The 25,713-nt window shown below is 40.8% G+C and overlaps 1 protein-coding gene across 3 annotated transcripts in view; it reads right to left on the reverse strand.

Annotated features, from left to right (window-relative positions):
• The window catches only part of LOC125005102 (carbohydrate sulfotransferase 8-like), a 122,297-nt gene that overhangs the window by 44,959 nt on the left and 51,625 nt on the right, over positions 1-25,713 (reverse strand). For 2 of the 3 annotated variants that reach the window (XM_047580097.1, XM_047580098.1), the window contains exon 3: positions 18,140-18,178. The exons of the other annotated variant lie outside the window; for it this stretch is intronic. In XM_047580097.1, coding sequence (XP_047436053.1) covers positions 18,140-18,178 — 39 coding nt within the window. The remainder of the gene's footprint in view (positions 1-18,139; positions 18,179-25,713) is intronic. 3 annotated transcript variants of the gene reach the window in all.

Genomic DNA, 25,713 nt, shown 5'->3' on the forward strand with positions numbered 1-25,713 from the left:
CAATGGGATGTTAAACATTGTAGCACATTTTGAGTTAAAAAGAAAAACATGTCTGCTAATTAACCTTTACTTTCATAATGGGCTCAAGCCAAGCACATACTTAACAGTAGTGTTCCATGTAATGAGCCCCACAGCATAATGGCAAGATGCAATTCATGACTGGAGAACCGATGGCAAAGCAACACTAACCTTTTTTTTTTTTTTTTTCACCAGATGCAGTACAAGTAATGCTGAGAGAAGAATTAAAACGGGACATTTTATTTCCAATATTTTCACAGACTGCCTCTCTTTTAAGACATTCGATAGCCAAGACGGACATGCACATTCCTGTACATGAACAAGAACATACTCCTACACGTGGAAGAAATAGACATTGTGCCAGCTCTTCGGAGACAAGTGAGGCTTTTCTAAAGCCTGTATTTGAATCTGAGGGACGTAGAAGCAGAATAATTGCATGCAGAGTTTTACTGTTATTTCATCATGTTCAACACCATGCTGACTCCTCAGAATGAGCAGAGCTGCCCTGGATTGCCCTGGAGACATCTATGGCACAATACATGCGGTATATGCATGCATGTGTTTCATTCAGCAGAGATCAGATATGAATTCCAACAGCTAGGCCATCTGAAGGTTGAGCAAGTTAATAGTAGATTAATTAAACCCTACAAATAAGATGCTAAGCAATATGCAAATGTGGGCTGAGCCCTGTAACAATCAGGATAAATATAGAGATATTACATATTCAGAAGAAAATCTACTGTACTTAGTTATTGTACAAATACACTTCACTACACACCTCCGTTAAAGTAAATAAGTCAGACAAAAATAAAATATGTTTGGGCTCCTCATTTATTTTTTGGATTGTCTCTGGCATTTCCTTGATTTACGGAAACCTCTTGTTGGTGTTGAGTCTGCACTTCAAACTAAACTTTGGCTGCTTATCACTATTCGTCGTCAGTCCCGGCGACACAGCTGCAAAAATTACACACCAGACACTTGTCATATACAGTGTGCAAGAGAAAAACCGAGAAAGATATTTAACCATTTTCCCTGCAGGAAATGAATTCTTATTTTCCTCCTCTTCAGTAATTTGTTAATGTCTCGTCTTCAGGCGAGAATTGGCATATTGCATGTCAGTTTCACTCAGTGGCGCCTTGACGACCCGTGATTCACTGCTGAGTCATGCAACATGAGCTGTGAAGCTTATTCAACTGTTCCTGGATGTGATGTAGCGATGCAATGTGTTATCTTTTCTCCTCATTAGTATACACTGTTAAGGGAACTGAAAAGAAGTATGTGAAACATCAGGAGGTGAAGTCCAAGGGGTTACAGAGAGTGGGCTGAAACTAAGTTGTTTGCTTTCTCTTAGTTAGGCTTGCAGAAAGAAATGCCTCCAATTTACCACAGGCACTATAATGATCCAGGTGCAGAGCATGTCTGTCCTTTTCCCAGTGGCTAAATATTGACTATGCTTGGTAGCAGCAGATGGGCTGAACGGTGAATGCAGGCTGTGCTGGAAGGACTGACTGAGTGTACGAGTGACATCTGGTCCTTCCTGTGCCCAGTGGACCTGGTTGCTACATCAAGCTGCCTCATTAGAACTAGCTGGGGCTTTAGGAGCATTCTGCCACTCAAGCCACTGCTCTAGTGCTCCCCGTGAAATCTCTCATTTGCCACTGCACCAAGACTGAAGGATCATAATATGTTGTGTCGGCAAGTTTTTGCACATCCCCAGGTGTCACTGCATTCTGCTGGGGTCACCTGTTCTCACTTTGGTTGATTTCATTTTGCCCCGAGAAAACTATGATGTGGCGGCTGTTCAAAATGTCCACATTCATCCTCAGCTCACATATGATTTTTAGCAAGGCTTCCCGGCAAGTGGGATGTGCCTTTTCAACTGACACTAAAAAATAAAATAAAAAAAAAAAAAAAGTCACTTACTGCACACTTAGAGTATCTTTAAGGAAACACTTAACTGACTTGCTTTTTTTTTCTCAGAAAAAAAATGTAAAATCTGTAGCATACAGATTTCTGTAACATACTTTTTTTTGCAACAATCTAAGAACCACTTATAAAACCACATCCATAACATAACATATACATATGCAACATAACCTCAAATTTAAAAGTGTCTTTCAACCTCCTGCCCAAACTAGACTCGCCCCAACCAAAGGACTATATGGTCAAGCCTTGCAAAGTGGCAAGCACCTTGGCAGCCACAGCAATTTTGGATTAACGAGTGCTGGACCACTATCTGAATAGTCATCATAACTGCAGGACAGACTGAGTAACATCTGCAGTTTCTATGGTCATAAAGACATAAAAACAGCATGTTTATATTCATCTGTCAAATCTGATTTTAGAAAAAAAAAAAAAAAAAAGCGGCTTAAACTGACTTTGCCCCATGGGATAAACCTGTTACACGTGCACAGTGTTTCATGACGCTGACTTTATTTACGGGTTATTACAAACATCTCTAGATTATCCCACCACAGCACTCGATTATAGCCTATAACGGAGTATGCTGATTCACGTTGCAGATACAAGAAGCAAAGAAAGATCACATGCTTACGCCTCCTGTTGGAAGTTGTTCTGAACGTGTTCCAGCCATAACGAAACTGAAACGCCACTCTGTGCACGTTACAGTCAGAGCAGGAACGTGTGCAACTTGATATTTCCCAGTTGGGCTGTCGTCAAGAAGACCATTTGCACTTTGGGTCACGGGATAGTTTATGTGTCATGCAGCTACCAACTGTGCCACAGATGGACACTTAAGACAAACCAGTCAAGGTGTCATGCAGGACACTTTGACTGGTTTGTCTCTCCCTCCCTTTCCCCTTTATTTTTACTGCAAATTAAAACACATCAGCTATAAGCATTTGATTTATAGAACCTCCTTTGATACTGCTGCTGTGATTTACAAAAACCCACGTGTACCAGTTTCCCAATTAGTTTTAGGACAGGCCGTTAGTTATGATGGAAATTTTCTGTTCATGAAAATAAAATTTGTGTAAATTAAATGTTGCGGTTATTCCAGAAATAAAACTACAAGAATTTCAAGTGGATTGAAATTTTACACCTTAGCACAGTTGATTAACAAACAAAATACTAACCAGCACTGAACCGATTTTGGGTTCAGTGCTGCCCCCGTCAGACTGTTTTATCAGGGATCAAGAGGCAGAGATCCGATTCCTGATTCCTCCCTTCAGTAAAGTGTCATCTATTTCCCCGATGTGAAGGGTGCTCATCTCATTACAGTGTGTGGCCCTCTCCTCTAATGGTAGAGGCGGCTGGACTGGGCTCCGGTTCAACGGCTCAACTCGCCTTTCCTCAGGGCTGCAATCATCCATGGCAGCATCTACTTATCACAGAGGGCTGTTTGGATTACCACACCATGTTAAATGGCAGACTGCCATATGATGGAAATCATAGTCAACAACGCAAGCGGCGCTGCACATTCTGCGTCCCTTCACTGAGCACTATCTTGCTGATTCAAGCACAGAAACTCTCGTCCTTGCGAGTGCGTATTTCACGGTACGTAGTACAAATGACACTGGAAAATACTGAGGCTCCTCTCTACGCGGCACATGTGCGGCACGACACAGAAAGAAGCACGGCGAGCCACGACATCCCTGAAAGCAATCATTAATAACCAATGCAATTCGCTGGGGGTGTGCATTATTTTGGGCTTTCTGTGAAATAAATAGACTCATCTGGCTGTGACAGAGCAGGCGTGTAATTTGCTCTAAACTTCAAACTGGCTATAGTAATAGGAAGGTGTGGCGCATCACGTTTTCTCATTTCAGTCCATGGCTTCAATCAGGATGTTGAACTCGTGGCACAATAAAAGACTGTTTTTTTTTGTTGTTGTTTTTTTGTTTTTTTAGCCGTAAAGGGGGCGGGCACACTCAAAGCAACAACTGAGCAATATAAATCAATGCAATTCGATAGCCCTGCTATAAATCCTACCTCTGTAAAGTGCAGAGTTTTTACCGAGTGTGTAAGGGAGAGCTGTTAACTCAGCAAACACAGAGTTCCTTTTTTTTATGGTGTGTCCCAGTAGCTAAAAAAGTCTTGAATCTGTTTCACCTTGCCCAAATAAAGGCCTGTTTGCAGCCACCCTGGCTTGGTCGTCCTAGTACTGGGCCTGGTACTGGCACCAGTGTAGGTTTTAAGGACTGATGCAGTGTCCCAAGAGATGTTTATGCCTTGTCACAGTTATTCTCACTCAATCACAGCCCTGAAGGAAAAACCTCTCAAGTCTGACCACTTGACAAAGTCAAGAAAACTAATTTATGCTCACCTGCCAGCAAAAAGACAATTAACAAATGTTTCCCATTTCAGACCGAGAGTCTTCACCCTTTAATCTGAAAAAAGAACTCTTCATTTTGTTTCTGTTCCTCCTCAATCCTTATTTCTTGCTCAGTCCTTCATGCCAAGCTTAAACTTGCCCTGCTGGTGAACTTGTTTCGTGTCACCCTTGATAAAAGCTAAAAAGGATGACATGAATAATGCAGCTGGGCTGAATCGAAACCAGGTGTTGGTGAAAACAAGTCTGGAAAGACCCTGTGCTTTGGCATGATTTTTTTTTTTTTTTTTTCTAAATCCTCATTTTCAGAGAGGCATAGTGGTATACGCTTCATTGCTGTAAATTAACTTTTTTTTTGAGAAATTAAACTAGGAGCGCACAGTTGACGTCCTACATAGGCAAAGTTATTTAACTTTTTAATCAAAGGGTTTACTATCAGCCTCAACAGTATTTCATTCTAACGTGCCCTACTGGTGAATGGCTTGTATGGCAATAAAGTCTATCTGTGTCTTGCACATTGATGTGTAACAGCTAGTTATGAGGGACAATAAATATGCTCAGAGCATCAACATATGGTCCCAAAAAAAAGAAAAAAAAAAAAGGCAGAGCCTGTGGGGTCCAACGAGTTCCATCCATTTAATTCAACACTGTCCCAAGAGCTAAAGGGCAGCTGCGGCCTGAATGCACGATCTTCTGGGGTGCTTAGATGCGCCTGGGCACTATATTAACAGGGAGAGGGCTCCTGCCTGATGGAATATTGATAAAATGTTTTTTGTTTGCTGCACATTGCTCGGAGAGTTGACGGCTCACTGCACTAAATCATAAAGCCCACTTGGGCGTAGTGCAGAGTCAATAACCAGTTCTTTTTCTATTCTGGGAATGCACTCTGTTTCTGGGAGGTCGTCCAGTGAAGAAACACTGGTGTTGAAAGACTCCAATAACAGTTCTACTCTGTGGTACGCTTCTGTGTTGTACAGGTTTTCCTTAATAGTCCTTCCTAGTGTGGCAAAAGGAATCTGAAACACTTTGTTAAACAGCATAGACACTGATGCTGTGTATGTTGTTCAACTGGTGCACAGCATGTCAGTGCTCTGTGTACACATCCTACATGAGCAGTATAAAGACCTGTCTTCTCAGTCTGCACATGCTGCTATCGTCCTAATACTTGGGACGCCACGGTGTATTGGGATTAGTTCTTGGTTACTGTCTTCTCTGGCTTCTTGTCTCCACGCCTCTGTAGCACCAGGGCAATCCTTATAAATGTTACTGTATTTGCTAAACGAAGTGATGCTGGCTCTGACATTCCCTGTCGGTGCATGCTCATGCCTTGAAAGACAGATACACATATCAGAAAAATCCGTCGATATCCCACCCTCCCAAAAAAAATCTCAGTGATTTGACAGTTATTGTAAATGCTTGTGGTTCTCAATGAGAGCTAGTGACATGTATCTTCGGTGTGAATGAAATGTTTTCCTCTGCATGGTGACAGGTGGGTAGAGCATGCTGGATCTCTGGCAGGCTGTGCAGCAGCAGCAGCAGCAGCAGTGGCTGCTCCAGCATCGAGAGCAGGAGACGGCCTGCCAGGGGAGGGGATGATGCCAAGAACCATTGTATCATTACAAAGCCACTATGAATTATACACCAGGTCTTTAAAGCTTAACTCTGGTGTTTCCAAATGTTTAAGAGGCTACCTGAGTGAACTACCGTGCTCATTTTCACGGACACTGACCATTTAGGACACTATATATTTTTTTGCATGAGGTCGTAATTTGCATAGATTGAACTGCGAGAAACCCTAGGGAATGCTTGTGTTATTAATGGTGATATATTCTTGGATAATTCTTTGTATTGGTGGGTGTTCATTAGCTACAGATTATGGATGTGTCAGTGAGTAATAAAAACAGGTGCATCTTATGCATCTGCCATGAATATATGATGAGGATAGCTGTTGAATCACGAATCCCAAACACCATTACCTCTTAAAGCAGAGGAGAAGCTGAGTTATATTTAGCATAATGGCAGCTCGTGAAGGAGGAGATGAAAGTGCAACAGTGGTCCTTGATCAATATGACGCCGCTGCTCGCCGTTGTGTACCCGGACCGGTGGACGGCGTGTTCAGATGGTATCTCGAGGGGCAGAGCATGAAGACGGCCTGTGATGTGTTTATTTTTAGAGCGCAATGAGGCTAATTGGTAAATTGGTCTAATGATTGATTCACGATCGAGTTTGGTGTCGTCTGACTCCACAGTGAGTGATGTCTTGAAATAGCAGGGATGACAGCAAGGAGAATGAGCAGCCAATACTCTTCCCTGAGTGCATGATCCTCCAATTAACTGTCCAGAGTCTCCCTGTGAGCTCAGCCCACTGTTAACAATTAGACACATTAAGGCTCAATCTGGCTGTCACCAGGATGATTTAAGGCCTCCTGTTGAACCTTTTCTGTTTCCGCGGCCATGGGAAAGATCTCAAAGTTTATTTTTATTTTAATTACCTCTGCTTTTGATGGATTAATCAATCGAATAACTGTTCTGGAGCTGGTTATAACATGTGTGTAATGATAAGGGGACATAGCAGCTTCAATCTACGCCTAATTTCGGCGTAGAAGAGGGGATGCCAAGGACCCGGCGGTCTTAATCTGCCTAACAGAAAGCACAAATGGCATGGCATAACATGGCCCTGAACAGATTATTTTAATGTCTGCCTAATTAAGCATGTCCCGCCATCTTTTTGGAGTTTACTTGGGTTTTAGTAAGTTGGGTTTAATCCATAAATTGAATAAGCGTTGAAGTCTCTCGGTCACAGCAATCTAATTTTATCACATAAGTGTTGTTTCAACAAATGAGGTTATTCCTCTCCATGGCAGAGTGCAGCCCATTACAAGATTTGATGGGCACAAATAAATCAAGCCTTTATGCATAACAGTATTCCACCTCACGCAGAGGACTTAGCTCAGGGGCCTATCTGGTTCCTGGCTTCAGGTTTGAAATTCAATTACCCGCTGCCCTGGGTAGCTGCTTGCTGGAAGCAAATCATGGATCTGAGGTAAGGTTTAATGGATTTGAAATATAATTTAGCTCTGACTTGGCTCCTTAGAGACAGGTCACCATTACCTATAACCACATTAGAGGTAATCAAAGATTCTCCTGAATTCGTTACCTTGGCTTCCAGCGTGCACCTTGAGTGTTCAATTTTTCCCATATCTCATGCATTTAAAGGGCAAGTTATGTAAAGGCATAAATCATGGACTTAATGTAGATTTATTGTGAGAGACAACTGAACCATCTTCATGCAGTTTACAGTAAGACATCTACTGCCACGTTTCCATTAGCCCTAGAAATGCGCGAAATCCAAATACTGCAATAAAAAAAATGGTAATGGAAACATCTGCACCTCTCAAATATGGCTAAAATACTTTTATGCTCTTGTGAGGTGGTTTTTCAGATATAAAAGTTTTTTATTTATAAAATGGAAACACGTTTTTCACAATGCCCCATCACCTGTGTCAGAGAATTATGGGATATCATGAGCCGGGAAACATGTAGAAACCGCAATTTCCAAAATGCCGCTTTTATTTTGCGGAAAACTGTAATGGAAACGGGGCTAATGATAATGTCAATATCAAGGATAAAATTCTTTCCTGGCAGACTTCATCCTAATAAGTTTCTAATAATTTTTATGTGCCTCAGTGTAGCTGCGCTGTATTTCCTTACAGCTAAAACACTAGCTGTCAGCTAGGGCGGATGAGACGTAGCAAATATACCCTGGCTCACCTGCTGCTCTTTTACTCTAATTGCAGATTGTAGCTTATTGCTTGGCCTTTCTTCCAGAAGAACATTTTTTTTCCAATAGGCAGAGCCTCCCCTTCCTCAGACACCTGTTATTAATTCTCTTCTGTTTAATCAGGGGGCTGGGAGGTAGCAGCCGCTCCTCAGGCTGTGAGGATGACAAATGAATTGCCAGGTTAGAAAAATGGACTGGAATTCATCCTCTCCTGGAATTTGTGTTCACATCCATGCATTGTTCTTCTTCAAGGATAATGGATGGTACGGGGGGAGATTTTGAAGGTGCTGCACAGAATTGCAATAAATAGTTAATGTCGCAAAAAGTCACCCATTACAGCTCCCTGGGACTTTGGCGGTTTGGAAATAGCTCACTGCCGGTAGCATAGTAAAGGCAGAACGGTAGGAGAGAAGCTGAAGAATTTATAGACAAAATATGTATCCTTTTTAGGCCAGTTAAAGCTTTCTTTTGCATATAAATAGGACTGATTCAAAAAAGATTTTAAATCCTTTTTGCTGCGCTGTCTTTCCTCCATCAGCAAAGCCACCTGGAATTGACAATGCTGCCGTCTCTCATACAGTAACAATCCCTGCTTCGTGGAGCGAATGAGGAAAAGACACCCAGAGCTTTCATTTCACATGTCCTGCGCTGAAACATTTCCATGAAGAGATATACAAACTTGTACATTTAATTAATTCAGATTTTTTTTATAGCTTCATTAGGCAAGTGTTTCAGTGATCGACCATGAAGATCTATGTTCTGCAATTTGATACTTATCTGATGGCTGTCTTAGGAATTTCATTTATGTTCTCTTGCACCGGTGTTCCTAATTCATTAAGCATGGATATCACTTATTAGAATTACTCAGTGTATGAATGAATGCTCTCAAAGCAATGAATATGCATAAAGGCATGTGTCAAGGCTTTCACTACGGCGGGCCAATGACATTTTCCCGTAAAAAAGTGAAAAACTTTTCTACAGTGCAAGAGTATTTACTCAGCATTGCGTCATGAAAAAGTAGCAATAGCTCCCCTAAATCCTCAAATGGTTGCTCTTTTATGTGTCTGAGAACGGAAAGCATGTTTTTCTCTTGTCAACTGGCATTCGATACGGAGCAGGAAGGAGGTGACCTTGTCCTGCCAGGCGCAGTGATTGGCCGGCTCCATCCTTAGAACTACTCCCTACTGTCTCCTATAGCTTTAGACAAGCTTTGTGAAATGATGTTAGCTACAGCTGTGGTGTAACAAGGATTGCTGCCTTTTGCTGTCTTTGTGGAACAGAACTTCAGACTAAATATTGTGGTCGAAAGTGGAGGAGCTCTGTTTTTGGTTAAACGTCACACGTCAGCTTATCTACATGACGTAATGTTTCTCCTTTTACAACAGACTATTTTAAGCTCTCATATGTTCAATATTGAAGGACAATGAAACTACATTTTTCAAAAAGAACACGTGTCTATAGGATTATTAATTGTTAAAAAAAAAATAGTATTACATATCCTGTATTTTTTTTAGGTCTACATTTATTTCCACAATACTTTTGCTTATTATCCTGGATGTGCACACATCCTACTGTTTAAAAAATGTATTAAGTCAACATCTTTCTGAAAAAGTGTGTTTTCTGTTATGCATTTTGAATCCTCTTAAATTTGAGCTGCTGTCAATTTGAAACGCTGTCTAGAAATTATAATACTCCTTTTCTCTCTCTGTTTATTTGTTCAAACTAAGACAGAATATACGTGTTTTTTTAAATACTGACTATTTTAACAGACTGAATGTCAGCGTGGAACTGTCCCCTCATCTATTTATAAAAGCACTCTTAAATTCTTCATGCGGCGTGATGTTTTAGAACGAGATATGATGAGGACTTAACTAAACTTAACTAACAGTTACTGCCCAGGAAAAGTAAACCGACATCAGAAGCTTGTGTTGTTTTCTGTTTTGTTGTTGACTACTGTTTGTTAGCAACACCCTGATACCTCATCCCCACATGTAATCATGAATAAGGCAATGACCATTTAAATGGAGGAAAACAAGGACAGCGTGTTCCGAATCCAACGTGCATCCTGCTGTTTTAACATCAAAACAGCTGCCATCAAGGGACCCACTCCATTCTGTTTCATCTGGCAGCTTAGTGATAACAGTGTCTGAGAATGTAATACAGCAAGTGCAACGTGCTGAATTACACAACTTCTAGATGTCACTCAGGGTCCTTGCCTGCTAAAGTCATGGCATTGATTCCTAGAAGACAGACCACTGACTAGGATTTGTGCACATAATGCGCAATATAAATAAAATGTAAACACGTGAGCGTTTGAGCAGCACTATAAATGAAGTGGTGTGATTCTCAGGTTGCAACAAGCAAAATTAGATGTGCTTCCAAAAAAGAAAAAAGAAAAAAAATACGAGTACTCATCTTTTCCTGCTTTTCTAGTGCAGTGGTCCTGAAGAATTGGATTTCTCTCCTCAGAGCCATCAGCCTTTGATGTGACACAGTGACCGTGAGAGTCATCAGGTGTAAGAATGAACACGAAACCCTTGGATGGTGCAGGTCTTAAAGGTCTCGGCCATTCCTCAATGTCTTTCCGGACTTGTAACGCAGCAGCTTGCGTAAATCAAAACCCCCTCGTTCGAGCAAACTAATACCATTATTGGTGTAACTGAGCGCTGACAGGGGAAAAAATGTCATATTATTTATTTTTTATTTTATTTTAATGAGCTCAAGTGTTAAGTCACTTTTAAGCGCCTGGCTGAAACAAGATAACTTTCTGTAATAGAAAGGAGCTTGACTTCCATTTTTAATGAGACTAAAGGTCTGGGAACCTCATTTAACAAACTAAACCAAAGAACACAAATACTAGATAGAAGGAGAATTTTGTAAAAAAAAAAAAAAAAAAAGGAAGGAAGGAAAATAAGGAGTGGGTAGAATGGTAGAGCGTAGGATTTTCAGTGACTTCAAAGCCAACCGTTCCACCAGAGCCATCCATATTGTGAAGAAACAGCCCACGGTCAGGTGGTAATCAGGCTGCTTTGTGCTGCGTCTACCCCGGTTTGTGGATAATCACGATGGGCCAGTGGGCTGGTGAGTAAGGCCTGTGTGGTTGTCTATCCTTTAGCTATTTGATCACTGTAGGAGGACAGCGCCGAGGCAGCGTGGGAGAAGTAATCAATGACAGAGGGCTATAAACAAATAATTACAGGGATAAAGGCATGTCTGAATTTCTGAGATTTGAGGAAGTGTATGCCAATGGGCCAGATAAATAATGAAAAATAAATCTCATTCTTGCTGTTGGTGTCACTGCATTTTTGTTGAGGAACAAAGACTTGAGCAAGGAAGTTTAGCCAGTAACTCAGTCAGTCTTGGTTTCGATATTCAATATTCTACTGGGAAACGTTTGAACCTGGCATTGATGTGGATGTTACTTAGACATGTACCACCCACCTAGACCAGACCAAGGACCCCCACCCCATAACCATGACACTCCTTGATGGCAGCAGGATGCAGCCTGACACAGTCACACACACACAAAAACAGTTTAGGAACAACTCAAAAAAAAAAAAAAAACAACTCGAAAACACCACAAACCCAACCTCTGAATTCACAAGATGCAAAACTGACTGAACCCGAAGTCCCAATTCAAAACTGAAACAGTTGGTCATTTTGTAAGGTCACGGCGAGGCCTTGGATTCTGACTCCACGCTGATGGAGTCATTTGAGCAGCTGACAGTGGACATAATAAGCAAGCTAAAAATGCTTGATATCCTTTCTTCACTAAATACAATTAAGGATTTCTTACACAAAAGTTATTGTGTGTGACTAAATCCTGTATTTTCAGAGCAACAGGAGTACCCTTGAGATGGATAAAAAGTACTGATGCACACTGATTGAGTTTCAGCATGAAAGGTCACAATTGTTCAAGTGAAATAAATTCAAAGCCTACTTATTGCATGCTTTTCCTACAATAGCCATTCAGCGTGTTTACATTCAGTAATTCTAACTTTCATTCTTTTCAACAGCGGGTTTTTGCCCGCATTTCTTGCTGAGGTGATCAATTAAATCAAAAAGAATTAACATTGTGTTCAACCAATTATCCCACGAAAATGATTCACACACGTCGAGTCAACAAGATATCTTTTTCTTACATCTTTTTCAACTATCTGAACATACACTACTGTCAAAACACAAAACAGTTCCTGCGTTTCAGTTCTTCAACCTAGAGCATCCTGTAGAATTTGCTCCTGATTAATGTTCCTATCTCAAATTCATCCTCCACCGCAAAAAAAAAAAGAGGCAAAAAATGTTGCCTTGTTACTACAAAAAATGATCCTGTAGCATATTAAAGTTTAATGTTATATCCTATTGTCTGTCCCTTTCAACAACTTCCATGAGGCCTCCTGCTAACTGCACATAAATCAATACAAAAGATAAGCTTTCATTAAAACCCTTATGAAGACGCTAGTCTGTCACCAGGCATCGATCCCTGAACATAAAAAGCCTCTGTATTTCCATTCAGTTTCATATTGGCGGTTTGTACTCTGCCCCACACACGCCTGCCAATAGACGCACAAGCCTGTGTGTGTGTGTGGATATATGCAGGAGAACACACATAAGTCTGGTTCATCAATGGAGTGGGGCGGGTAAGAGCAGCAGGATTATACTCGGGTCTTTCAGCATGGCTCTGAGCCGTGGGAGGCTGACCCTGATAAATCACAAACTGTGAGTCTGCGTGGTCGTATTTGGTACGCACAAGCTCATGGTACGAGGTTCAGTCTATGTGGGAAGACTGCTCTAGTTGGAAGTGCGAGATAGGAGCCAAGCAGGCAGACCACACCACATGCATGTCTCAGCAGAGCAGCGGCAACAAACAAGCCAAGCATGTAACGAAGTGATCTCGACAATAAACTGGCAGCTCATGTGTCAAGTCGCTGCCTTGCAAATATCAAAGACAGTGCTATGAATGCATTAAACAAGCAATGGGTGGGGGCGTTGAGAAATGCTTTGACGGGGGATTCAGAAGAATGCTGCTGTGGCTGGACAGGGATTGGAGCAGAGTCTATCCCTGGTGGATTTCTGATTATAATCTGAGTTAAAGCAAATCACAAAGCCGGAAACAAGGAGCTGCTCCAGCAGGCTTTTATTCTGCACAGCATGATGCTGTAGACTCGTTCCCGCCAACCACTGAATTACTTCTGAATTACTCTTGAAGGTTTGCATAAAGGATCATCTTTGTGTGTCTTGTACAAGATACATAGTTTTATAGTTATTAATTAAAATGGGTTATTTGAGTCTCTGAAGACATTTGGTAAGACGCACAGTATCGTTATACAAGTCAGATATATATAAAATATATATATGGATATCCAGAATTCAGGGTTCACCCTGTGGAGAAGTCATGTGTCCTATTAATGAAACATCTGTGATAAGAAGAGCACACTACTAAAACATGCTCTCTCTCAAATCCGCATTTCCTGCTATTAACCAAACCAAACTGGGAAAATAGATAAACACAATATATTCTGTGTCTGAGTATACATAAATGCACAGGTGACGCAACTTATGCTTCAAAATAAAACCAATAGAAGAAAACCTGCATTTTCCCTTTCCCCATTTCCCAATTTCACAGGATAAAAACATAAAAGGATGATATAAAACACGCCATAAAGAAATGTCACAGTTGGTACAGCTGACTGTATTCACATTAATGTTGGAGCTGCACATTAATAACGGTCTTTTAATACACAACAGAAACCCATACTGAATGTGACGATGACAAAATAATACATATTTTGAGGCAGTGTGGTGGGCGTGGCACTTTGTCCATCTACACCATCTGATGCCATTTCTGTAAACCTTAGCAAGACAGCATAGTGTTTCCTCTAAAATAAATAATGATAGAAGGAGCACATATTTAAGACGCTGACATAGTTTTAAGCGTACATGTCATTCAATCACGCTGAACCATTTAAACATAAAGCAACTCACAAGTACCTGAAAAATCTTCTTATGTTCGTGGTCGAGACCTGCATGCTACACGAAGCTAGCTGCAGCCTTGGAGCTAACACAAGCTAATTACAGCTAATGTTAGTTAGCATGTCAAATAGCTCATTGTCAAGTGCAGGAAAATGGCACCATAACCAGTTAAAATGTAGAAAGTAATGAGTAATCTATGATTAGATGAGGTGAAGGCAGACTGCTCTGTTTGAATCAGCGACCAATCAGGAAATACCAGCGACCAATCAGCCAATCAGAAAATAGTATTGGTCGTTGCCAGGTGAAATAGGACCGTCGTAATCACGCCTTCCACAAATGAGCGAATGTTGCGAGTATGTGGGCTCATCAAAGACAAGATGGAAGTGGAAGTCTGTGGTCAGGTAATCACTTCATCCAGTGACGGACCGGCCATAAGACAATGTGGGCAAATGCCACAATGGCCGCTCAACAATGCAGTGCAACAAAAAAACTAAACAAAATATAAATATTGTTTTGGTCATTACTGCATTTTCTCACCATAGCTGACCCAATGAGTTGACGAGTTAAATGACAATTGAATGATGGCGTGTAAAATATGCTTCTCAACATTGAAGTTCATTAAAAATCGTCCAGGAGGACAATGGGGCGGGAACATTTGGAAGCTTTCATGCCAGACTTTTTTTGTGTGCCAGTCCATCACTGACTTCATTACTTAATGTTTAATGTTCTTTTTTTGTTTGTTTGTTTTTTACAATACTGTTTACTGCAGTCTATGCGTGACATTTGCTTGAGAGCCCCGATTAGCTCAAAATCACGTTAATTTTGAAGAATATTCAGTTGCATGTTCTACACCAGAGCTTCTGGGAGATGTGCGGAGTTGCCTTCACTTATTTAGAGAGTAAATAAACTAACAAAAAAGTCTTTGGGTGTTGAAAGGAGGTTGGTCTTTGGTAAACAGAGGTTACACTGCTCAGCTCGGTTCTTGCCCTTTCTCTGTTATGTCTGGGATGCGGGCTCCTGCTGCTGCTCTGCCTCCACCATCTTTACCAATCACTCAAATAGAACCTAGCAGATTCTCTGGATGCATGTTCTACACTAGAGCTTCTGGGAAATGCGTGAGCGGCCTTCATTTATTGTGTGTGCGTGAATAAACACGTAAAACATTAAAGTGCCGTCACTTGAGCCTTCGATTTCAACAACGTAGCTGTATTCTAATTACCTAAATCTATTTAAATTAGTCCTGTAGTGGAATACACTTACTCATAATTTGTATTCGGAATACAAATACATTTACTCCGTTATTCCCAAACACTGTTTACCAGTAAACACTGCATACCATACATCTCTGATCACAGCAGTAAAACAAATACAGCCTGGCTTTCATACCTGGGATGTGATCAGAAATTCAATGCAGAGCAAACATGATTTTTACAGCAGCAATCAGACTTATCTGAGCTCAAACTGCCTCCCGAAGGTTCGCTTAAGAGAGTCAATATTTGACCTCAATGTCACATGCCTCTCAAAAAATTCAGTCGGTTTCGCTTAGTTTGAAAAGTTAGGCGTCTGATGAAGTGGATCAAATTGCTCCCACCAAATCGAAATCAATACAGACAATAGGAAAAAAACAAAAAAAAACAACCCTGCATCGGATTTATGGAGCTGCTCAATCACCGTCTCCATCACCGTTGATTAAGCTCCGCAAATCATTTTGTCACATGCTGCTGCGGTTTGATACTATGAACATGAATGATTTACTTCCCTCTGTCGACAGCTTCTAAGCGGCCTTTTAAATTTCCGTCAACAATATTCATTTTCTAAGGGTACTTTTATGTTGCTGCTCATAAATAGATTCATTACACGTCTTGCGCAACCACCTCAAAATAGAAAACAATTCACAAAAATGTCCTCCTCCAGCAAGCCAAATTCCTCTAGGGGCAAAACAATAGCCTTCATATCTTCAAACAAATGCAAGTATGCAAGCTCTGCTGAAATGTTTTGTGCTGTGCTGCACTGTGCATAGGGATGTACTTTGCATATCTATTATGCGCTTTCTCTGTGAACAAGCAACCTTGTGGAACTCATCCGAAATCTGCTTTATATTTCTTTTGAAATCAATATTCAGCTTGTTGCTGTTTTCAAGTCTGCCAGCAACAACTGCCCCCGGGCACACGAATGATAGGGCTGTTGTATGAGGAAGCGTTTCCCTAATACTTGCATTACTTAACTCTCACGGAAAAAGAATAAGGGACTGCGCTATATGCTCCTGTCCAGCTTAGTTCTGCAGTGCTTTGAAGAGAAGCTTGTGTGACTGTTCTGGAAATGTTCAACACACGGGTTCAGCAGTAGGTGCCTTATTGAACATAACTTGCGCCTTTGCTGTTTTGGCATCGGTGTGTTAAGCTGAAAGCAACCGTGAGAATGAAGACTGTGCTTACCTGTCAGGTGTCAGCATAAACAGATGATTGAACGGCCGCATGGAAAGAGAGATGAGAAAAGAGAACAAAGAGGAAACAAGGTTAGTCGCAGGTTTTACACAGTGTTTGCTGCTTTTTTTGCAGAGGATCTACTGCGGACAGCAAAAAAAAAAGCCATTAAGCCAATAGTTAATGTATTTTTTTTTTTTTTTTTTGTTATGGTAAATTTTGAGCTGGAAAAAGAGGCAAATAGCAATAACATAAGTGTCCTGTGTTCATTTATGAGGTTTCAAAGCACTGGTGAGTGGAAGCCTCTGATATATAAGCATCGATTTTGTCTCCTGCTACTCAGCCATAAATATTACTTCAAGTATTTATTTCAACTAGTATTTGACTGCTAAGGTTAATTGCTTTAGTAAAATTTTATACCACAATTTGGCAAATTAAACTGTTCTGTCTGTCTGTCTGTCTGTCTGTCTGTCTGTCTGTCTGTGTGCAAATGCATATTGAGAAAGACAGCGTACAGGAAAAAGTGCTCCGGCATCACTGTCCAAGAGCATGCGCAGCGCTCTCACTGTTAGGAAAACTGGATACAGCAGGAGGAGGGGGACAACTTAACCTTGCTCACCATGAAACAGAGAACTCTCCAACGCCCATTTAAGAGAATTTTGAAACAATGCAAACACCTTTTCTTTCAAAGAAGAAGCCCCTGCTATTTAATTTATGCAACACCCATACCCTCTAGTCTTCTCTCGGCCTGTCTTCCTGCTCATGCTCATAGCCATCAGCCCCGGGGCCTCAGCGAGGACTGCCCTTGGCCCTTGGCCTCCAGCCTAGCCCCGCATGACTATGAAACTTGGCTTTGAGGCCTTGCCCAAGGCAACACAGACCAGAATCAATGTGGGAAAAGTGAGGGGGCGGCTGGAATGATCAGATGAGGTGGGAAAAGACACAAACGCTCTAGAAGTCAATTAAATTAGTTAAATTGCTCATTCTTGCCAATGCAACAAAATGGTGAAAATAGAGTGGTGTGAATGTGCTGTGTTCAATAAAAAGGAAATGAATCCAGGCCATTGTTTTAGCACAGCTTTCATGCCATTATCCTATTTAGTCACGACAGCCTGTGTTGCCGCTTCATAATAAATTGGTGGTGATTTAATTAATTATACAGTGGTATTAAATAAAACATTAGGGAAATTATATTTTATTGAATTAACTGTTCACCTTGGCAATTAATCTACATTTAATATGGCCCGGCCTGTTTAAATTATGAAAATCACTGGTCGTGGCTGCACGACACCTCTTACAGATACATAACCTTCCCTGAAACATTATGCAAATGACAGCGGATGTTTTTATAATGAACTTCTTATTTTAGTATCTTTGAAATAGAACCATCACTTAAAGTTTCTGTCATGGGCATAGAGTGGAGACTTTTAGCAACAAGAAGCAAAGCTGAGGGGTGAAAGTTATATTAGGCATGTTTTCAGGCGAGAGGATTGTCTTATGTTATTATGGTAACGCTGCTGAGAAAATGCCTTGGGTGCTGTTGCTCATTAGAGTTGCTTTTAAAAGTGTGCTGTTTGCGTTTAGAACCATCACATTCTCGCTGTTATCTAGGTGTCAAATGGTGAAATGTCAGAAAGAAAAATAAGCGCATATAAACCTGACTTTTCACCATTGTTACTCTGGATCTGCCTTTCATCTGTAAAAGGTGAAACTCATTAGCATGGTATCAAAACTATGACCAAACTTTACCAAAATGTAAATCCACAGCGCTAAACTTTAGGACTTTAACGATTGGTGGGAATTCTGCCCGTTAAATACCTCTTGATCCGTGAGAAAAACTGTTGACCTTGACTGTAAATCCAGCATGGCTGTATTTACAAGCTAGTATAATTATCCCGTTGTGCAGTTAATGAAACCAAGCAGGCATCTATCTTTTATAATTACCCCAATTAATGGAGCTTTGCCTTAAATGATTGATTATACAAATATTTGCATTGTAGTGATGGATTTTCAGCCTGTATATAAACATGTCCGGGGTGGCTCCAATACCATTAGCAAATACCTATTAATGTTTGCCTTGAACTGTGGGAGCAGTGCAGACGTGACTGACAATTCAGATGATGTCAGATAAGCTGTCCATCACAGAACAGTGGACTAAATGGAAACGCAAACCTGTATGCAATGATGTTCCTGTGAGGCATTTGGAATAAAAGTGTCAATCAAATCGCAAATGTTATGCGGCACGGCGAATTCCCACCTGTGCACCTATAAGGAGGGGGAAATTAGCATAATAGCCTATAGTGATGTATTCAGGTTGGATAGGAAGATCGGGGTCTGTAATTACGAAAATGCAAAAATTGACATGCTTAAGGATTTTTTTGTATAATTCATTTGAACGTGAACATGCTAAGTTCATTATCAGCAATGTAACATTCGTGTTTAACAAGGTAATCCATCGGGATTGAAGTCTATTGATACTCCAGATCTCTGACACCATTAATCTTTTGAGGTGAAGCTGACACCGGAGTAAATCTGAGAAAGGAGGAAACAAAATCTACCCGTGGAATATATCTACGTGACGGACATTGTTAAAAATATTTATTTATTGGGTAACGATTTAATTCCCCTTGTTGTATTGTAACATCAATTCAAGGTTTACACTGTCTCCCTACTAATGACCGTCTCATCAGTCTGAGGATCACATCCAACCGCCCCGCTTTTGCATTATTTATACTGTTGACTCACGCTATTCTCACTATCCCCACTAACTTGTTTCAGCTAATACTGATATTTCTCACGGGCACTGAAGACAGCATACTGTTAATTAATTTGAGCCAGTATCGTTGCACTTTATGCTCAGCACAATTAGGCTGGTGCTCTCAGTTTAGTGTGCAAGATGCAAAATTGGCCGAGGGAGGAAGTGGGTCCTCGTAATGAACTTTATGATGTGATCAACTTCTAGATCCACCAGACACATATGCACACACGCTCGGCTAATATCCGGCTGGACTGTTTGTATTGCTGCAATCACTGCTAGTCTCGGGCTGAAAGGCCCACAGAGTAAACTCTTACTGCACCTGCAGAAACGAAACCTGGTGTACACAACACACGTGTTTAGGCTGGCTGATTAGACCTCTGCTCGGGTTGACTAGGCCTTTATCACGTAGCCACTTTGACTTGTCACGGGCGTGAAATCACAGGTGTAATTGATGACATTAATGATAGCTCTCTAATATTTAACTAAAGCCTGCCAGTGAGTCAGAGTGCACAGTATCAGCAGCCAGAAACCTGCACACCGGGACTGAACAGATCCCGTGAGGAGATACAGCGAGAACATTTGTTTATGCTTATTCTCCGATTGCACCTCGAGTTTTATCAGTCAGAAAATCCTGTCAGAAAGAGAGGATACAGTCAGTCTGTATTAAGCTAGCTGCTGTCATATCACAATTGTTTTACCTTAACTCGCTGCCTTTTATTCATGTTTTCAGGCGCATTGAGTAATTAATTTTTATGACTGAGATGTAATTAAGTGGGAAATCTGCCATGGGAAGGTGTTGATGAGACGAGACAAAGGTTGCTGAATTGCACGCGCTGTCAATAAGTCACTGGAAATGCATCTGACAATAAATCCATGCAAAAAACAGAGAAATAAATACACTAGGCATAGGCATGCGCTGTCAAAATAAATAAAACGCACATAGCAGATTAGTTGAACTGTGCACATACATAAACTACAAATGAAAATATCTGTTTTCATTGACTAAAAAGGTGTTTTGCTTTTGGTGAAGTAAAAAAAAAATGTCATTATGAAATCTAATTTTGCTTGCTTTATCTTATTGTCATTCATGTGAAAAAAAATATATGTATATATATTTCTTCTTTAGGTAACTACTAACTTCTTCCATGATTTATATTTGATCATCACAGTTGAGACGATTTACTTCTGTTAGTGCAACAAAACATCCGGTTTTTGTATTTGCCTCGCAAATGAGCATGAGCAAGCTTAACAATTCAAGTGGGAAGGGCACAAGAGCAGCTCATTATGTGAATGTTGCAATGCTCCAGATCAGTCAGCAAAAATAATTAGGTGTTATATTACCCGCTGTCATAACTTATGAGCGACTGAAGCCATCCAGTTGGGATCAATTGCACTCACTTTGTGTGGGGAAAAGTAATAAACATAATTATGCTTTTTGCTGCTTTTTGAATCGAAGCCACACTGTGTGACTGAATGGGCCGTGTATACGCACTCATGCTGAACGCCTTGCCAATTACCACAAATCATAGTCAGCTGGCTTTCTACCTCCTTTAATAGGACTGAAAACTTTCCCCTGCTTAGCGTCGTTGAGCGTGGCTCTTTCAACACCTCCATCTAATGTCATGCTCATTAGAATATAAATTGGTTTATGATTACTACCTGCAACTTTGCAACTGGACCGACTGATAATGATGTGGACGGAGACAGGGGAGATTAAAAGTCGGTCATCATCATGTACAGTCATTCTGTCACCATTACCGCTGATACAACTTGATAACAGTGATAACTCGACTTTTTCTTGGTTCATTTTTTTTTTGCACATTCCCAGTGTGCTAATGAAAATAAACAAGATCAGTGTCTCTGTCATCTGCCTTTATGTCTTTAATGAAGAAAATGATTGAGTAGCTGCAGTACTTGGTTGTTAGCTTACTAAACCATTAGCCATGGCGGCTGCCAGCAGTTGCCTAGCAGCAGCGTTCCTATAACTTAGGGCTGATGTTACCACTTGAATGCCGAGCATTTTGTCTGCGCAGCTTACCAAGGCAGAAAAGCACAGGAGCCATGCAAACACTGAACGGTGCTGTGTTCCCTTCCATTGCCATTAGAGAGAAATGAATTCTAATGTTTTTTCCCTCTGGTGGCATCGTAGGCAGCCGCACACAGACATGCTGACAATGTGAAAGGTGCAACATTTGAATTCATTGTCACACACATGGATGCATTTTTTTCTCTCTATATATAATTTGCTCTGTGTTACACCAATTTCAAAGCTCATCTGCATTGAAATTAGTGCTACGGGGTGAGTGGCAGTGTGAGAAGATGAGAATTTACAGTTAGGTTCACAGAAAACTAGAAACCAAAGGTTTGGCTGGGAATTCATGAGTTTGTTTTTCCTTATAAATCCATTTCTTTGCCAGAGACCCAATAAAGTTGCCACAAAGGGACACATAAAACCAGAGATTAGCTGTCACTTTCATGCCAATGAATGTTTGTCTCATGTGACAGAATGCTAAAGGAAATATATACCAATAACAATGACAACAGAGTGTTAAGCAGCTGCAATAAATCCAGTTTTCCAGTGGCGATTCACCGTTGTTAAGAAAGATTGGGAGCTATTTTTCAATTCCATGCCTCTGCTCTCATGTCAAACACACAGAAACACAGCTCTAGATCAGAGGACCGACAGTCTGAGCCTTGAGACTTACTCCCGCCCCAGCACATGAGCAGCCAACATGTGACACAGGCAAGCTGATCCATGTCGCGGGGAGAGGATCCGTTGTATTAAAGCCTGATTGATTTCAATATCCTGCCACACACAGAGCTTGACATTTATATTGAATTAAAAAGTGGGACTTTAATTAATTCACATACCCGCTCAGCTTAATAATACTCCCCTCCATCTTCAACACATTGAATTTAATCGAGAATGTCTCATTGGAAATGGATGAAATGGATGTTTGGCTCAAAAAAAAAAAAAAAAAAGCATTCTTAGAAAGAACAATAAATCTGCCTAATGGAGTTTAATACAACTGCCTGGCTTCAAATGTCTTATTTTTTCCCTGGCACTTTTAAGAAAGTGGTGTGATTATAGATCGAGGTCATGACAATAAACCTGCAAATGATGGAAACCACAATCCATAACAATTACCAGGGAAAATAATGTCTGTAACAGCATTCAGAATACAATTATGGTTTCCATTTTAGATGTATGTACTGCTTACTTAATTTCTCTATGTATATTAAGAGTATATTAAATCCTGTCCCAATTAAACTAAGCACTAGTATCTGCATGTTAATATTCTATGTAGGTAAGAAAATTTCACATCACATGCTGAAAATGGAATGCAATTGAATCACATTAGTTCACAGGGTGATCAGACCTCTGCCATGATTTAAGGTCTATCCGGAAAAAAAGAACAAGGGGAAAAAAAGACCCATAAAGCAACCTGCAAGGTCATGTTGTGACAATCGCAATGAGACCTGAGTGGACATGTATACGAATGGTAATTCTTACCAGGTGTGAATGGTACGCCCTGTGAGCACAGTCCAGATATATAAATCCATTGTCAGGTACAAATGAGGCCCAAAAGCCAATTAACAAAAGAACAGCTCCGATACAATACGCATTGGCTTTTAAAGATGCCTGTAGATGAAGCAAATACACTCACTGGCCACTTTATTAGGTACACCTTGCTAGTGAAAGGTCGGACTTCCTTTTGCCTTCAGAACTGCCTTAATTGTTCATGTCTTACTTTAAACAAGGTGTTGGAAACATTCCTCATTCCTCTTTTGGTCCACATTGACATGATGGCACACAGTTGCTGCAGATTTGTTGGCTGCACATCTATGATGCCAATCTCCTGTTCCACCACATCCTAAAGGTACTCTATCTATTGGATTGAGATCTGATGACTGCAGAGGCCATTGGAGTACAGTGAACTCATTGTCATGTTCCAGAAACCAGTTTGAGATGATATCATAAAGGGATGGACATGGTCAGCAACAATATTCAGGTAGACTGTGGCATTTAAATCATGCTCAGTTTGTACTAAGGGGCCCAAACTGTGTCAAGAAAATATCCCCCACACCATTACACTACCACCACCAGCCTGAACCGTTGATACAAGGCAGGATGGATCCATGCTTTTATGTTGTTTACGCCAAATTCTGACCCTGCCACCTGAATCGTAGCTGAAATCAAGACTCATCAGACCAGGTAACATTTTTCCAATCTTCTATTGTCCACCAGGTGCCTACAGGAGTGGCACCTGGTGTGTTCTTCTGCTGCTGTAGCCCATCTTCATAACAAGGGGTTATTTGAGTTCCTGTTGCCTTTCTATCATATTGAACCAGTCTGCCCATTCTCCTCTGACCTCTCACATCAACAAGGCATTCTCGTCCACACAACTACCGCTCACTGGATATTTTCTATTTTTCGGACCATTCTCTGTAAACACTAGAGATGGTTGTGTGTGAAAATCCCAGTAGATCAGCAGTTTCTGAAATACTTAGACCAGCCCGTCTGGCACCAACAACAAAAAGTCAAAGTCACTTAAATCCCCCTTCTTCCCCATTCTGATGCTTGGTTTGAACGTCAGCAAGTTGTCTTGATCATCTCTACATGCCTAAATGCACTGAACTGAAGCCATGTGATTGGCTGATCAGCTATTTGTGTTAACAAGCAATTGAACAGGTGTACCTAATAAAGTGGCCAGTGAGTGTATATTACTTACTCCTTAAATAAAATAAATGTTCGTGATGTAAAACCTCAAAGTTAAAAAAAAACGTACAGCGCCATACTAATTTCACAGTTGATGAAAACCTGAGACAGATAATGAAGGTATCTCTTTTAGTTCCGGTAATACCAGTATATTTTTGGTTTGTGGCATAAAGCAGCAAACATGTGATTCTGTTTGGCAGCTTGTTTTGCGGAGTTTTGGGTGAGCTACAACAACCTGTCTCTGAACTATAAAACTTTTTTAGGTCTTCTCTGGATAAATAAGTAATAAAAAAGACACAATGAAACAAGTGAGACATGGTCTGAAGTCTGATGAAGGTACAGCCTTCACACATTCAAGTGTGGTACTTTAAAAAGGAAGTCCACAACACTAGTGTAGAGCAAAAGGAGACTCTGAAGAATCCTTGAGTTTATTTTCTACTTAGATACTGAGTCAAGTCTCTGTTGATGCGAAGATGCTGCCATCACCTCTATAGTGTTGGACAGATTGACTGATCTACAACTGCAATTAAAAGACAACTATATCTACAAATGAATGCACGGAAAGCCTGTTTGCTGTCTAAACAGCACGCATATTGAAATAATTATTCCTTCATGCGGGAAACAGGTGAAGTGGAATAGCATTGCTCAAGAACATTATGCAGTAATCTCCCAGGAGACGCTTCTTAAATTTGGTCATAAATAAACCATCACATTTTGACACCAATCACGGCAGGTAGAATAAACAAGTGGGGGGGGGAAAGTGTGTCTACATGAAGAAATCCTATAATCTGCCTTGTGCTTTCAGTTTGCTTCAACACAGTCCCGTGATTGTCTAACTCCATTTCTAACCAAGTCTTGGACAGCATTTCCAGCAGACTGGCACATCAAAAGAGGCTGCATGAGAAAATAATTAAATATATATATATGGCGGGGGGGTGGGGGGATATACAGTATACAAATACAGCTGCAGTGAATGCGTAGGTGGTTGGAGGTGCATTAAGTTCCAGCGGGCCTTGATAACGCTTGGCTGAATTAAATGAGCTGCACTAAACAAACAATGCAGAACGAAAGAAAGAGATGCAACAGTGAAAAATGAGCGCCTCACACATACAAGACAACATTTCATGGCCATGTGGTGGAATTAATGACATTGCTTGTGTTTTCCCCCCTCTCCCTCTCTCTCTCTTCTCTGTTATTTTTATATATTTGAAAAGCCAGTCATAAAATAAACAGTACTTCTGGCTGGCTCTCATAAAACTTCCCTATGGTGACGGCAGACCTTTCTGACAGAAATGCCCAATCAAAGCAGCAATGGGTCAATGTGGAGATGTTCCAGGAGTGTAAGTTATAGCCGAGTCCAGAGTGTTATTTTAATAGGGCTGCGAGCTGTGCCTATAAAAGCTTTGGCAGCTTGTTGGCTCTGCAGGCACCATTCATGTGTATCTCTTAGTTGATGCAAACCTTATATAAGCTCCATGGGATGAGGGGCAAATCTCTCTAACACAGTGTCCCAGTTCTGGGGGCTTTTTTAATGCTGAAGCTGGTAATGACTTCAAGGTGTGCTACTGTTTGCGGGGAGACAAACGTACCGGAGGATTATCTTGCTGCAAGAGGTTTTTACGTTCATTTTGGATCTCCAAATACGAAGCAGAAACCGATACATCACGGGTAGTTAGGAAAAGGCACACGACCAGATGATTCTGCTGTTTTGCTGTGAACAAAAAGGCACATCCTTTGGAGTCTGATAAATCAG

This window comes from Mugil cephalus, chromosome 3 (assembly GCF_022458985.1).
Source record: "Mugil cephalus isolate CIBA_MC_2020 chromosome 3, CIBA_Mcephalus_1.1, whole genome shotgun sequence".
NCBI lineage: Eukaryota > Metazoa > Chordata > Actinopteri > Mugiliformes > Mugilidae > Mugil > Mugil cephalus.